The sequence below is a fragment of the Bos mutus genome, chromosome 24 (genome assembly GCF_027580195.1).
Source record: "Bos mutus isolate GX-2022 chromosome 24, NWIPB_WYAK_1.1, whole genome shotgun sequence".
NCBI classification, from domain to species: Eukaryota; Metazoa; Chordata; class Mammalia; order Artiodactyla; family Bovidae; genus Bos; species Bos mutus.
Genome location: NC_091640.1, coordinates 31766484 through 31782419, shown reverse-complemented (window position 1 = coordinate 31782419; position 15936 = coordinate 31766484). Strand labels below are relative to the sequence as shown.

The following is a 15936-nucleotide window of genomic DNA, read 5'->3' as shown; positions in this document are numbered from 1 at the left end:
TCAGGAAATGGAGGATGTGGGGGCAGACCACAGATCTGAGAAATCTGGAAGAAAATAAAGGAAATAAAACAGTCTTGGGAGGAGGTGTCAGAGTTTTAAAAAAAATGATATTTTTTTTTTAAAGAAGAGAATAACCTGTGAAATATTTTTCACAGGGAAAAACCTGTGAATATTTGAGGACAAAGAATGGTCTGAGGAATGAGGATAGTTGTGGGGAAAAAATGAAAGGAGCTAGAGAAAGAGGGGCCTCCATATGTGGAAGGGGTCCAAGAAGGTGGGAGAGGGTGGGTTAGATTGTCTGACTGTTCACTAGAACTTTCTGTGATGAGAATGTCCTGTATCTGTGCGGTTCCAGTGGTAGCCACTTAACCCCATGGAGCAACCAAACACTTGAAGTGTTCCTAGTGAGACTGAGAAATTGAATTTTAAATTTTACTTCATTTAAATTGATGTAAATCTATGTAGCCACATATTTAAGCAGCTAGTGGTTACCATGTTGGATAGGGCATGACCCTTAAGAGAGCCAAAGGTTTTGACTCCTGGATGAGGAACCAGATTTTTCCTCCGATTCAGTAAAAGCGATCAGAGAAGGAAAAACACACGCGCAGGGGAGAAAGAGTGTTTGTCTTGCCACGTCACCTTGATTTTCCTTGGCTATGGCTTGGTGATAGCCGCATTCTAACAGCACTAGGTGAAGGCTGAGTGATAAGGGATTTGAAATTCACATCCCCATGTAGATGTCATGGTCTGAGCTGTAGTCTGTATGGACCAGGTGAATTAGGAACTGCCAGATCTCATAGGGCACTACCAACGGTCACCCTGTCTTCAGCTCTTGATCTAGATCCTCCTAGTTCACATGAAAGAGATGGAAATGACTCTGGTAGGTTCCTTGGGATGAGGACCATATTTTTCTTTTTTAAAGATCTTTTTTGTGTGTGAGGACCATTTTTTTTTTTTTTTTTTTTTTTTTACTATTTATTTATTAGGCTGTGCTGGGTCTTAGTTGCTGCATATGGGCTCCTTGTCGCAGTGCATAGGCTTCTCTAGTTGCAGTGTGCAGACTCAGTAATTGTGGTGCTCAGGCTTAGGTGCTCTGCAGCCTGTGGGATCTTAGTTCCCCGATCAGGGGTTGACCCTGCATCCCTAGCATTGGAAGGTGGATTCTTGATCATTGGACCAGTTGGGAAGTCCCTGGACCATTTTTCAGAATCTGTATTCCTGGTGTCTGAGTGACCACAAAGCCCTTCCCTGATCCCTAGTCTTTATTCCACTCTTACATCTCATGGTCACTTTGGATTTGGATATTTTAAAGCCTAAAGAAGGTGATTCTCCTCAGAATGGCTTCACTTGGACATAGTGAGTTTTCTCCAAGGATTTCCCACCCAGAAAAAGAAGTGAGTCTCCTGCCCTGGTTTCTACAGGTAAATCAACAGAGCACCCTGATGGGACAGCATCACCCATCACTGTTTCACCAGTACGCCCTCCCCTGGATCGTGGCGTGTGCTGTTTGGGCTGCTTTTCATAGTCTCCGCAGCTGGGAATTCAAGATGCTATACTTAGGCAGAAGTCCATGAAGGAATTAATTGATATGAGCCAGAAGTTGATTGCCATTTAAGTACTCAGCCTCCACCACTGCCAAGTTTCCTTCTTTGCAGAAAGAACTGAGCTTGCCTGCAAACTGGCTCATCCAGGATGCGAGCACAAGATGGAATTCAACCTTTAATATGCTGTAACACCTGCTTGGAAATAAAGGGGCTCTGTGCCTCTCCCCCCAAGGAGTTGACAGCTGACTTCATTACGAAGGAATCTGGCCGAGATGGTCGTGGCTACTCCTCGGCCCTGGGAGGCACTCACCGGGGAATGCGGTGCCAACCAGCCTTGAGCTTTGAGATTCTGCCAGAAACCCATAGTGGGTCTTTTTACCCTAAATCATCCCTCCTGCTTGAACTCCAGGCGTTTGCAGTGCGTTCGGTAGCACCCCCTCCACACCAGGGAGATGGTAAGAGGCTCCGGTGTGCTGGAGCTGAGAGGGGAGCATTTGCAGGTGTTCTCTAATGGGATCTGGAGTTCCAAACTTCCTTTCTCAAGGGTTGTGCATTGCTGCACCCCAATGGGCACAAAGCAGGGCTGCCATGCTCTTTAGGGTGGAACTTGAGGATTCATTGGAATCCTTACCCAAGTTCTGAAACAGACCCAGGCTGCTCTGAGGAGCCTACCCCAGCCTGTGGGGAACCCCTAGAGGCCACCTTGACCTTCCATTTGGGCTGGAACACTGGTTAAGCTTGTACGTGTGCATCCTAAGTTGCTTTAGTTGGGTCTGACTCTTTGTGAGCCTATGGACTGTAGCCCGCCAGGCTTCTCTGCCCACGGGATTCTCCAGGCAAGAATACTGGAGTGGGTCCTCCAGGGGATCTTCCCCACCCAGGGGTCGAACCCACGTCTTCTATGTCTCCTGCATGTGCAGGCAGCTTCTTTACCACTAGCGCCCCCTGGGGAGCCTATCAACTTTCAAAGTAGAATGTCAACCTTATCACCTGTTTGCATGATTTCCAAAGCAGCTAACCTGGCCTCCATTAGCAACAGAGAATATAGCATATCTGGCTTTCAGAAGAAACTATTGACTTTATTCTATTTTTAATCCTTCATCATTCAACAAACAAACAAAATCCATCTGAAATTGAAATATCTGGGAACAAGGGCGGGCTTACATAGAATACATCCATTTGGCGGATTACTGCTCCACCTGAAGCAATAGAATTATGAAGGCCACAAAGCAATATCAAAATGGCATATGATGCTTACAATACACAAACTGTGTAATTATTTTAAACGAGCACTTTAAATAGTCTGGCACGAAAACAATTGGGAAGAAAATAATACTTGATGCTGAAGGTCAAAACTGGCAATCCAGGAGCGGGGCCTGGCCTGAAAGTCTATCTCATATGGCCTGCACAGCGGGGGTCAGCAGAGTTTGAATAACAAACGGAGTAGGCTGCCAACATTTAGAAACTGGCACATGGCACCTCACCACCCGGATCGCTGGCTTCTCCTAAGACACTGGGCAATCTGGCCTCGGCAGGCTGCCTTTCCTCCAGGCAGCAGTGGAGGCAGCTGATGGGGGGCTTGCTCTCTGGGTGCCCAGAGCCCCCCTGGGCCAGGTTTCTCACTCATTAGCTTGTAATCCTGGATACAGGTGTAAGGGTGGTGGGCTTCTGGGTCACTTCCCCCCTTTCCCCTCGTTCTGAAACTTGCTACCGGTTAGTCTACTTAAAATAATCATTACATGCCCAGTTATAAAAAGTAACACTGAAGAAAAAGTGTGTGAGGCCCATATGTCTCTGCTCCTAGGATGCTATTTGCATATTTCTAGTCTTGAGCCCAGTATACTTAAGTGAGAATGTTAGCCTGGCCCAGTGGGTCTCAAACACGGCTACACTAGGTCACCTGGGCACGTTTGCACTCTAGACCAATTAAGACTGCTTCTCTAGGGGTGGGATTCAGGAATAGACTTTTTCAGGGGAAGTCCCTGTTGGTGCAGTGGTTAGGACTTGGTGTTTTCACTGCCGGGGCTCAGGGGGTTGAATCCCTGGTCAGGGAACTAAGATTCCACAAGCCACACTATGTGTGGGGTGTGTGTGTGTGTGTGTGTGTGTGTGTGTGTGTATGTGTGTATGTGTGTGTGTGTGTGTATCTCTCTCACATATGTATATATGCCACATATACACGTGTATATATATGCCACATATATACATATGTGTGATATATATATCACACACACATATGCAACACATATGTGTATATATGTGGCATATAAATATATATATACATATATATGAATCTTGCCCGTAATAGATTTTTAAAAAGTTTTCTAGATGATGCTAACGTAAAAAGTTCCTTGAACAATCAGAACACTTTACATTAGACCCATTTCTCAGCATTGGCACTGTTGATCTTTGGCAGCTGTTAATTCCTTGTTCTGGGGACCCGTCCTGTGAATTGCAGGATATTTAGCAGCATCTCTGGCCTCTGCCTATAGATGAAGCCACATTCCTCCAGATGACAGCCACTGCATGAGGTCATAAAATTAGGTCAGGAACACTGGTCATCGTGTTGGCCACTGGACTGCATAGAAAGCCATTGCGAAATTTCTTTGGGAATTAAGTGTTAGGGAAAAAAAACTCTCATACGGAACTGGTATAATCCTTTCTTTCTGTTGTTTTTTCCTTTGCTATCAGGAACCTCAAAGCCAATGTAAGAATGCATTCAAAGCAAAATTAAAGCAGAAAACAAGCCACTCACTCTACTGTGTTTTCACCGTTCTGTAAGATGCTGCTTTTAAAAAATTATTTATTTATGGCTGTGCTGAGTCCGTTGCTATGCGTGGGCTTTCTCTAGTTATGGCAAGTGGGGGTTACTCTTCTTTGCAGAGCTCGGGATTCTCATTGCAGTGGCTTCTCTTGTTGCAGAACATGAGCTCCGTAGTTGGGGTGCACGGACTTAGTTGCTTCGTGGCATGTGGGATCTTCCTGAACCAGGGATTAAGCCCGTGTTCCCCTGCATTGGCAGGCAGATTCTTATCCACTGGACCACCAGGGAAGTCCCAAGATGATGCTTTTCCTGTTAATGTTGTGTTAGTTTTTAAGTTGCCTTATATTCTTAGGGCGTGAAGCAGGAAATAAACATAAACAAGGTAACAAGCAGGAGGGAATGACTGTTCCATGCACTGTTCAGTATTTACGACCCAAAGAATGGTTGGTTATAAAGAAGAGCCTGCTGAATTCGAACGATCTTGTCACTGGAGGATCAGCCAGGCCTATAATGAGTCAATTTCTTCGGCCTCCGGCTTTGTCTGGGAAGTGACTGAACCATGCTTGTATTGAAAGAACTCAATGGCCAGCCGTGTGATGGCCTCTAGAATGATAAGCCTCAGTCTCCATTGCGTCTTATGAAGTCCAACCCCTGCTGTTTACCAGGAGCTTGGAAAGTCTCAGAGGTGATGGTTGTTAAAGGCAACTTGGGCTTCATCCCTGGATAAATACCATCACCTGCTTTCCTTTTCATGAATGAAGAGCAGCTTCCCTTTAGTAAAATATAACCCACTCATTAATAACCCAAGGTTTCAAAGCTTATAAAAAATCAGCATTAAGTGTGGCTATTTCATTTTAAATGCAAAATCTTTGAATAGACCAGAGATCTTAATTTTTTTAAATATAGCAGAGTATTTTAATTATGAATGCACTTGCATATTCTCAGCATACTTTATTATTTATGTAGCTGGTGAAAAAGCTTTTTAATTAAATAGCATGCTGGCAATCCATTGTGAAATGTATAGATGTAGATTTTCCTAGCATTAAAAAACTAAACACATGCGCATGATACCTTCTGGCAAGCACATGTACATTAATCACCAGGAGGTACTTGTTTCTAAGTGATCCTAAAATCTGACCAAACTGTCTTTTTATTGGAAACAAAATAAGTAGCATAATTTGCTGGCACTCTGCATGGTTATTCTCACTCAATGCACTCATTTGGAAATGGGGTAGAGCAGCGGTTTTCAAAGTGTGGCCCCTACATCAGGAACAGGAGCTCCCAGCTGGGTACATCCTAAAACTGTCAGCTCTTGAACTCCACCCCAGGTCTACTGACTCAGCAATTCTGGGTGTCCGGTCAGCACCTTGTGAAGTAACAAGCCCTCCAGGTGATCCTTATGGAGGTTAAGGTTTGACACAGATTATGGGGTGAGGCTTATACCTGGTATCTGGGTTTTATTCATGGTTCCCCTCGTGACAGTTGGTCATAATAAAACGAATAAGTCCATGCATTAGTTTCCTGATCAAAAAAACTGTTATGAAGATTCTTGCTTGTTTAAGGTTTAAAGAATTGCTTGAGGTTGTCAGAGGTTCAAAGAGGGTGAAAGAGTCTCAGTGGGTGAAGTATTTGAAGCAGGAGGTGGAAGATAGCTGCCCACTAATATCAAGTCTATACTTACTGATTTTGAGTCAAGATATATCAGGGCTCAATGTATACATGGCGATTCTCTTCTGTCTCCCTCAAAAACACCTCTGAAATTCGAGAGCACCTCCTCACTCACCATTTTGTGGCAAGCTGTGGTGTGGTGTCAGCGGTCTTGCAGAGACACCCTCGTGCCTGTATGGAGGCTGATGACCAATCCATGTCACCTCCCTGGGCTAGGGGACCGAGGCCTGGAGGTGGGTGCTGTGCAGAAGACCACACCGAGAGTCCGCACTCCGGGCCAGCGCGATGCTTACAGGCTCCCGGCTCCCTGCTCTGTGCTTTGTCTTCTGAATGAACAAAGCTGCTTCTTAAGTACACATAAGCCAAACTGCCTCTCAAATTGCAGCCATCTACTTTGAGTTCAGATTTGCACAGCATGACATGAATTGGGCTGCAAATTATGCAGAAAACAGCCATCACATCCATCTGTGATGTCAAAATCCTCCAGTACAATGTGACCTACTAGGATCTGTGAGAGGAATGAGTACTTTAGGTCTGATGCCTTCTCTGTGCCATGTGATGAATCTCCTCCTAGGTGCTTTTGGCCTAGTGTGGAAAGGTTAAATATGATTGAGGTTGTGCCTGGGATATTCTCAAGAGCAGAACTCATTTCCAGGGGTGCAATTAGATTTTTTTTTTAATGGCAACATAACTAGAAAAAGAAAACACACACATACACTCATACCTAATGGTAAACTGAATTTATTTCCTCTTGGAAAACAATTCCAGTAATCTCCAGGTTCAGACCGCAGAGTAAACATTAATAACAGTAACATACAGGTTAGTTCAACTGATTCAAGAATTTGGCTGTGTGAAATCATTAAGGAAAACCTTGAACACTCAAAGCTTCAAAATGTATCCAGGAAAAAAAAATTCTTTGACAGTCTACATAACAACTATTGCATACATAGTGATGCTACCTGTCACATTGCAAGGCTTACAAATATATATACGGGCCTTACCCAGCTGTGGGGTTCTGTGAGAACATCTCTTCATGGTTTTTTGCAAGAATCTTCAGCAATAAAAAATAGTCTTGGGTTTAACCGTTGATATACCAAAAAAGAGAAATTCTAGGCTTAAGTGTTAAGAAAAGGAAGTCCAAATATAGTCTCACGTGTAACCGGGTTGTTTTAATCTGTCTTCCTTGAAAATCCTTTCTCTTAAGCCATTTTGCTCACATTCTTTTTTTTTTTTAAATCTTGCCTGAATAGGGCCCAAGTCCACTCGTCTTTATAAGACCATTTTAGTATCAGACGACATAATACATGTGAGACACTTTATATACAGGGGGTCTATCCGGTGCTCAAAAGTTCAAACACATGAACATCCAACAGTTTTGATAATACAAGTTTTATGGTACAATACAATGTTTCTGAATAATATACATTAACAATGAAAGTTTCGTGCAAAGAGTAAAACATGTTCCCTTTTTGTGCCACAAAAGTCATTCTCCTTGAGAGACGGTGCTTGCACTAACTGCTGTGTTGGGTCATCGTATGGTTCTGTAATGAGAAAGAAAACGGGGGTGTGGGGAGAGAAAAACCTTAAGTGATCATATTCTCATCAAACCAAGTATCTATAAATGCTCATTGATTTACAATGACCTGAAAACTGTTTCTGGGTCTGGAAGAATGGGGCCTCGGGGTTGGGGGTGCCTGGCTTCTCCCCACCCCCAGTGAGAGCCAGGAGGGAGGGGTGGGGTGGGGCCAGGGGGGTCTTCCCTTTCTCTGACTCTGCTTCACTCCCCAGAAGACCCCCCTCACCTTCCACCATCTCTTCTTATCAGCATACGCCTCTTTTCAAACACCAGGGTAACACTATTTTAACAGTTGCATTTATCTGTGCATTATTTCCGTTGATTACAGATGCTTTTGTTCTACTCATGCTTAGAACATCTTAACAACAGACAGCCTATCCATCCCTAAATATAGATTTTATGGAAAAGAGTTGCCTGGCCGACACCTGACAAACGGGGCAGGAAACATCTCCAGCTCTTCTCCTGGGGGTGGGCTCGGGGTTGGGTCCCCACCTGGTACAGAAGCAGATCCCAGCAGCCTGAAACCAGCCCCCCTCCAGTCCCCAGGAGGCGCAGTCCTTGTTGTACTTTGGTGCTGTCCCCTTCATCCACACAGCACATCCCCTTCCTGAGTCAACATCCTGGTTCCAAACTGTGAGCGGGAAACTGGGCTTTCGGGCAACTTATAACCACAAGCCAGGTCCAGAGGGGGAACACTGGGTGGGCGGGCTCTGGACCTGGACCTGTGGCCTGCATGGGGGATGCTCACAGACCCAAAGGACGTTCATTCAGAGCAAATGAATGAATTTGGAGATGACCCCACCTGCGCCTTCCCTGAGCAGTTTTCCCACCTCTCACCGTCAACCCCCTCCCCCCACCCTATCAGAATCTTGAGATCTGTCCCCAAGTATGACCACTTCCACGCTCATCCCATCTAAGACCACTTCCCCTGTCTCCGACTGCTTATATCATATGCAGCTGAGGTCTTGTTTTCTGGTTATCTGCAGTTCTGGCTCTCTCCCTGTGTCCGTAATTCTGGTCTTCATCCACTTATTCATTCCTTCACAAGCAGCTCTTGAACACTTGCATCACCACCAGCCACAGGCCCCAGCATCGCAGCACTTGGCAAAGAGGATCCGGCCAAATGAATGGCCAGCTAGGCAAGGGCCACTGGAAGGAGAAGGATGGTCCACACCTTCACATCTTCAGAGTGCTCATGGACTCAAGAAAGTCACATAGGCACATAATGAAAAAGCCACCTGGTGGGAGTATATTAGAAATGACCACAGGAATATCACGCACACCTAACCTGGCCTGGCCTTTGGGGAAGGCATTGGACCTAGCTTAGGACATTTTAGTTGAGGCTGGAAACACAAAGAGGCATTTGGGATGCAGGGCGGGTGCTCCAGGCCAAAGACACTCGTGGGTAAAGGCAACGAAGCAAGAACACACAAAGTAGGTTTGTGGACCTGCAGCTCATTCAGATTGGCTGGAATCTTCTTGAGTGTCCAGAACCAAGAGTGTGGATGAGAAATGAAGGTAGAGAGAAGTTTGGGGCCAGATTCTGAAGAGCCTTCTGTACCTGGCTAAGGAGTTCAGACTTGGTCTTGTGGGTAAGGAGGAGCTATGGAAAATTTTCAGCAGAGGGCTTTGTCTTTGAGATCTTTGTCATCTTTTCATTTCCCCAGGAAACTAGCCAAACGCCTGCCCAGTGAGTAGAGGGTGAAAGGCCAGAGGCTTGGCTGCTTTGCGTTGCCCAGCTGGGGCTTACAGCACCAGTGAGGGAGACAGGGGTCTTGTGAAGATGACCCAGGTCTTCTGTTCCCTATTTCAAACTAAGTCTGGTTTATAAGAAAATGGACAACAAATAATGAGGACTTTATTTCACTCACCTTTATTTAAAACATACCATTTTTATTAATTTAGTGAAAGATGAGCTGGATTTTTTTATTCTTCTTTTAATGATATTAGCCTTAAAATACATACAGGAGCAGACCAGTTTTATGCCAACTCTTTTTTTTTCCTTTGCATTGATTCTAAATAAATATTTGTGCAAATTATTTTTCTCCAATAGGCAGACATAAAGGGTAGTAAAAAAAATTCTGTAAGATTGGGCTTGACTCTGAGATAGCAAAATGTATGAGAAAATTTAGACAATGCACTTTGAATGTTTTTATTGTTTATAACTCCTTTGGTCATAATTACATTGATACTTAAGGGGCTAGTAATGTTTCTTAGTCTCACTGGTGTTTTGATGATCCTTTATGTCTGCCTATTGGAGAAAAATAATTTTCAGAAGTATATATTTAGAATCAATACAAAGGAAAAAAGTAAAAATGAAGTGTTAATCGCTTAGTCATGTGTGACGCTTTGCAACCCCATGGACTATAGCCTGCCAGGCTCCTCGTTCCATCAAATTCTCCAGGCAAGAACACTAGCCATTCCCTTCTCCAAGGGATCTTCCTGACCTGGGGATCAAACCTGGTTCTCCTGTATCACAGGCAGAACTCCATGGACAGAGGAGTCTGGCAGGTTACCATCCATAGCGTCACTTTCACTTTTTTTTTCCTTTGTATTGATTCTAAATAAATAGTTCTACAAACTATTTTTCTCCAAAAGTAGACATAAAGGATAATAAAAAAAACTGATGAGACTAAGAAAACATTGCTATCCCCCTAAATATCAACATAATTATGATCAAAGAGGTTATAAACAATGAAAACATTCAATTACTCAAAATGATCTGTCTAAACTTTCTCATACATTTTGATATCTCACAGTCAAGACTGATCTTACACAAAGTTTTAATTTAAAAAATTAAGAAAATAAGTACAAGAAGCTGAGACAGTAGCTATCTAAATGGTAGAACTTTGACAGGAGGATGTGTGATTTTGAAAATCAAAGTAAAAAAAAAAATTTTAACAACATTATTTAAAGATATTTAGCAATGTCCCCGGCAGTTCAGTAGCAGTCCCAATGCAGGGGGTCCAGGGCTCGATCCCTGGTCAGGGAACTAGATCCCTCATGCTGCAATTAGTGATTCCGCATACCACAACTAAGACTCGGGTGCAGCCAAATAACTAAAAAAATGTTAAACAATGGAGTGCTTACTACAGACATTCCACACTCAATTGAATTTTGGAGGTTAATGAAGGAAGCTATATTACAATCTCTCCAGTGTTCTATCTATCTATACTGAGAAACTGCAAAACTGAAATCTAACACAAATTGGCCACAATAGTTGGCAACAGTTGTTTCTTGGATGCTTTCATCCTAAACCAAAGCTATACACGTCTCTTCAGAGGTGCAAAGAAATGAACAACTACATATGAATCACTTATTGCAACAGATTGAAGTTGCTACTATAAAGGATTTATGCTTTGCATATTAAGAGAGAAGAATATAAATCATCGGAGAGAAGGACAAGGGTAGGGCTTGTGAAATGCAAGCTTCAAAAAAATAAGGAGCTGCAATATAAATAACGTCTAAATGGGAAATCTGGCATGAAATATGGTGACGGCAGAAAGTTCTCTCGGTGGGGAGATACCTGCATACCACTGAGGTCATTCATTGTCAGTCTTTCTCTTTTTTCTTACAAATTGGCTGAAGGGGAGAACAGGGTTCCCCACCCCCAACTCCCATCCCTAGGCATGGCATCCACCACTGTCAGTGATTCTCAAGGTGAGAAATGGGTGTGTGTGTTCAGTCGTGTCTGACTCTTTGCAACCTCATGGACTGTAGCCCACCGGGCTCCTCTGTCCATGGAATTTCCCAGGCAAAAATACTGGAATGGGTTGCCATGTCCTTCTCCAGGGAATCTTTCCAACCCAGGGACAGAAACCGGGTCTCTTAGGTCTCCGGCATTGGCAGGCGTATTCTTTACCACTGCGCCACCTGGGAAGCCAGGAAATGTGGCATATTTGCATGGAAAACAAAACAAACAAAAAACTCAGGTGATTCTGATCCAGTCCTCAAGGGTTTGTCCTCGCCACCTTGGAGGATCCCTGAGATGTGACTTCCCCTCCCCCATACAGTACTTTGAGTCACTGAAAATATGAATGACCTGATTTCATTTTCTGGAGGAAGGAATGGGTGTCTGAGCTGCACAGGTTGGTGATTAGGGGTTGGAGAGAAAGACAGCGTGTTCATCTCCAGACTTCACTGAAGATCCACCCGTAAGAGAAACAAGAAGTTGCTTCTTGGGAGCCCTCTGCCTAATTGGGTGTGTTTTTAAAATCACAGACAAAGTTTTTCAGAAAGGGAGACAAGAAGTGAGTGGGAAAGATGAAACAGAGACCAGAGAAGTGCTAAGCCCAAGGAGAGGGCAGGTGCCTGGTGCTTGGTGGTCCTTGCCAGGCCAGCCACACCACAGAGCCCGCCGTGAACCCCCGCAGCAAGAACAGGAACGGGGACAAGCAGAGCAGAGAAAATGCTGCTGGGCCATCCTCAAGTCGCCTTCTCTTGTAAGAGTTTTCTGCTCTTTAGGTCTGGAGGAAACCACTACACTAGAACAAAGCAGTGGGTAATCTCACCAATTTTACACAGCAATTCACAGTCCCCAAAGTACTTTAATGCAATGACAGGTTATGAGAAAAAATATCTGTTCCAATGAAGGGAAAGTGTTTTACATAATCGAGGAGAACATCAGTGCAGCATCGACGCCGGTAGGGAGGGGTGATGACAGAAAAGGAAGTAGGAAGAGAAGAAAAGTTCTGTAATCCCACAGAGAGCCATATTCTACTCTGCAAAAAGCCATCTCTTGGAGACCCCATGTCTAAGTAACTGAAAATTGCAAACCATTAATCCCAGTTATGAACAGTTGTTTTACACGAGAGGGGTTTGTGTTAAAAAAAATTAAATTCACAACACACCTTAAAGCTTTAAAGACAATCCATCTACGTATGATACCTTAATAGCCAGGTTTAAAACAAAAAGAACACCAAAAAACCCCACTCTCTTTACTGTAAAGGGCCCCATTTGGAAGGAATTTGTTCTTTTTCTCCTCTAAAACCTGAAATTAAACTTAGAAAGCTAAAAAACAGATGAGGACCTTAAAAATTCCCTTCTAGCACTATGAATTTCTTTTTAAAATATGAGATGCCTTTCATTTTACAAGACTGGAATTCTCATTTTGGGCTTGGCACGCTAACACATGATTGATTCAGCCTCTCTCTCTCTGAGAGCTAACCACATTTACTGGTCAAACGGTTTAATCCTATTTAAAATACAATCCAAGCAAAATATTTTTAAATAAAAATAAAAACCCACGATCCCCTGTAACTATTCACCTTGGCCAAACTATCCCATTTGTCTGAGATCTTGATGTGAATTTGAATATCTGCACCTATAACAATGATGAAGTTAAGCTCCAGAGGAAAACCAGGGGCCGTCTACCTTCCCAGGGTGGAAAAATTAAGTCCCCACCCCAAAAGTGGTGCTCATGGATCACCCTTGCCTGGCCAGTATTTTGGCAGAGATGATGTCTCGTAGTCTGTGCTTTGTAGCCTTCTGTTGGCATCAACAAAATATTAAGTAGCAATAGTCATAAAAATAAAAACTATGTCTGAATGGAAGTTTTGTGAGATCTGTTGATTCAAAGATGTTAATCATTTTTACTGTGACTTGTCTATTTATAGCCCTTTGTCTCAAATTCTGACAAGCTTTTAAAACTAAGAAAAAGAGCCATTTTAAAAAGGAATGAAAAAAAAAAAAAATAACAAGCTTTCCACTAATTCACCACGCCATTAGAATCCCAAATTTAAACTGGAGTTGTACTCAATTTAAATGAGATGTTTTCTAACCAGAGGAAATAGGAGGCAATTGTGGCTTTGCAACAATGCAAGGCGGGAAGAAATAAAAGAAATAGAAAGATTAAATGTAGCTGTTTCTTTCAACAGATGGTGACAGCACCAAGGCAGCATGTTGTTTTTTCTTTAGTTGAAGAACGCAAACATCCGTAATCAATCATTGCTGATTAACTAATTATATTACCCTTCCTTTTATCACCAGGTTGGACCTTTATCTGTAAACACTATCATAGTCTGTATGCTCTTATTTTTCTAGAAGCATATCCCAGGACACAAACACAGTCGTGCAGTTACAGGCTGCAAACAGAATTCTACATTATTATCCACCTTTAAGCACTACTGCTTTATTTTTTATTTTTTTTTAAACAAAAGCAATTGGTTTCCAACAGGCTGGATAATAAGTCTTTTGACCTGCATTCTTCTTTGACCCATTAAGGTCACCCCTGTGCTCGGGCATATAGCTGACTTCGGAAATGCCTGCGAGTCCTACATTTCATCTCCTGCCCACTCAAAATAAAGCTTTCTTTAAATGTGTCTGCTCGGGTCCCTGAAGGCCAAAGAAGCCTCCCTGTAGTGGGCGATGGAGGGACAGAAGCCTCTGCCTTTATTAATGAATGCAGACCATTATGAGTCTGGCTGGCTCCTTCCCTGTTCCCAGAAGCATATACTGTACGTGACTTAAAATGCTAGAATATTGACACAAAGCGAGCTGGGCACCCCTAAGGAAAATTACTCCTTGGATATAATGTAGGCTCGTAACAGCTATTAGAGTACAAAATAAAACCCTCCGGGATCAAACTGACATATACCGCATTCTACCTAGTCCTCAAACATTAGAAGAAATTCTTTGTGAAGGCACTCTCAAGGACAGCATTAAACTGACTTTTGTAGCAATCTGCAACAGCTTTTTGGCTCAGAGCTTTTAGTACTAAATCTCTGGTTTGAATCAATATAAGTACTATATCTTCTACATTAATCAATACATTTGGTTCGATACATGTTCTATTAAATTATACTTTCTAATCAAGATTTTTACATTTCCACCCTCTCTCTTTTTTCCATTCCCAACTTTGTTTGCTAGTAAAACAGTTTTAAGAGTGTAGCCAGCTCATGGAGAGAAGATGTTGGGCGATCTCCCCTCACTGGTTAGAGAAAAAATACAATGGCGAAGAGCAGCCTTTAAACATCTTGATAAGGTTAACGGGATTTGTGAAGGCGATAAATTAACATTTTCAAAGTCCACACAATTACAAAAAGGACTCATAGTTTTAAATTAATTAAAAGTGAATGACTTCAGCTCTGTAAGTACCATTAGAATGTTCTAAAAAATCACCCAAATCATCCACAATACCAATTAGACTCCGTTTCACCATACCAAGGTTTCTCTTGTCCACAAATTATATTACTTTTTAGCTGGGGAAATCTGGGGTAATTGTGTTTTCATGGTCCCTACCTGGTAAAGATCAGGAACCTATACATGGGCATGTGCATTTTGGTGAGATACATTTTGGTGGCTCAGTGGTAAAGAACTTGCCTGCCAGTTCAGGAGTTGCTGGTTTGATTCCTGGGTTGGGAAGATCCCCTAGAGAAGGAAATAGCAACCCATTCCAGTACTCTTGCCTGAGAAATCCCATGGACAGAGGAGCCTGGCAGGCTACAGTCCATGGGGTTGCAAACAGAGTCGGACACGACTTAGCAAATAAACAATAACAACAACATACTTTTCATGAATATTCTTTAAAAGACAAATATATAATGTTTCCCAAAGTAAAAACTATATTCATAAAATAGATTTTCATGACTGGGGGTGGCTGACTCACAGTTTTCACTTTGGTAGAATTTACTAAAATCAAGTCTGCTCTTGTATTTTGATAAACAGCAATGGAATTTCCCAAACTGTCTGTCATGATATGCTTTTCCTCTCTCTTTAATGCCATGAATGTTGCATTTATGATCATGTTTGCACTGACAGAATTTCCCTCTTTATTTTTTCATATGGTAATGTCATCACCATGAACTTAGAGAGACACTGATGCATTTTCTTTTGACATTTAACAGTTTGCATGGGCTTGGCCTGACATTGCAAAGCATCTTCTGGGTGACACTAAGCTATATTAAAGCAAAAGGTGAAATGGCATCATCAGAAGTGATCAGAAAAATACACGATATTAAAGACAGAAAAGGACTATTAGGTTATTGAATTTGTCCCCTTGCTGGACAAAATTTGTTCTACGAAGTTTACACTCTGGGCTAGTTTTTAATGGTCTTAGCAATGAAATTTCCATCACACCTCCCAGAGGAAACAATTTCACATTCTAATAAACCTCACTGAAGGACATTTTTCTTTTTTGTGTGTATTTTTCCTTTGGACATTCATGCTAAAAAAGCCTGGAAAAGGTTGGCCTGAGATAACTCTGAAGCAGGCGGACACTGGCACGTTTATGAGTTTATGTTCAGAAGCCTTCTTGATCATCTATTTGTAGTAGAAAGTTCTTCTGTCTCATCCAAAGAAACCCAAAAGACAATTCAGTAAGCAGTTTCTTAGTCATTATACAAAAATTCGTCATTCAGTTGCTTTGTTCTAGAGGGAGATTCCTA

General features: G+C 42.6%; 1 protein-coding gene across 1 annotated transcript in view; it reads right to left on the bottom strand.

Moving 5' to 3' along the window:
• Positions 1–6699: 6699 nt before the first annotated feature.
• Positions 6700–15936, bottom strand: part of ZNF521 (zinc finger protein 521) — a 311441-nt gene continuing 302204 nt past the window's right edge. Inside the window, 1 exon segment of the mRNA XM_070361523.1 lies at positions 6700–7517. Coding sequence (XP_070217624.1) covers positions 7488–7517 — 30 coding nt within the window. The 3' untranslated portion in view covers positions 6700–7487.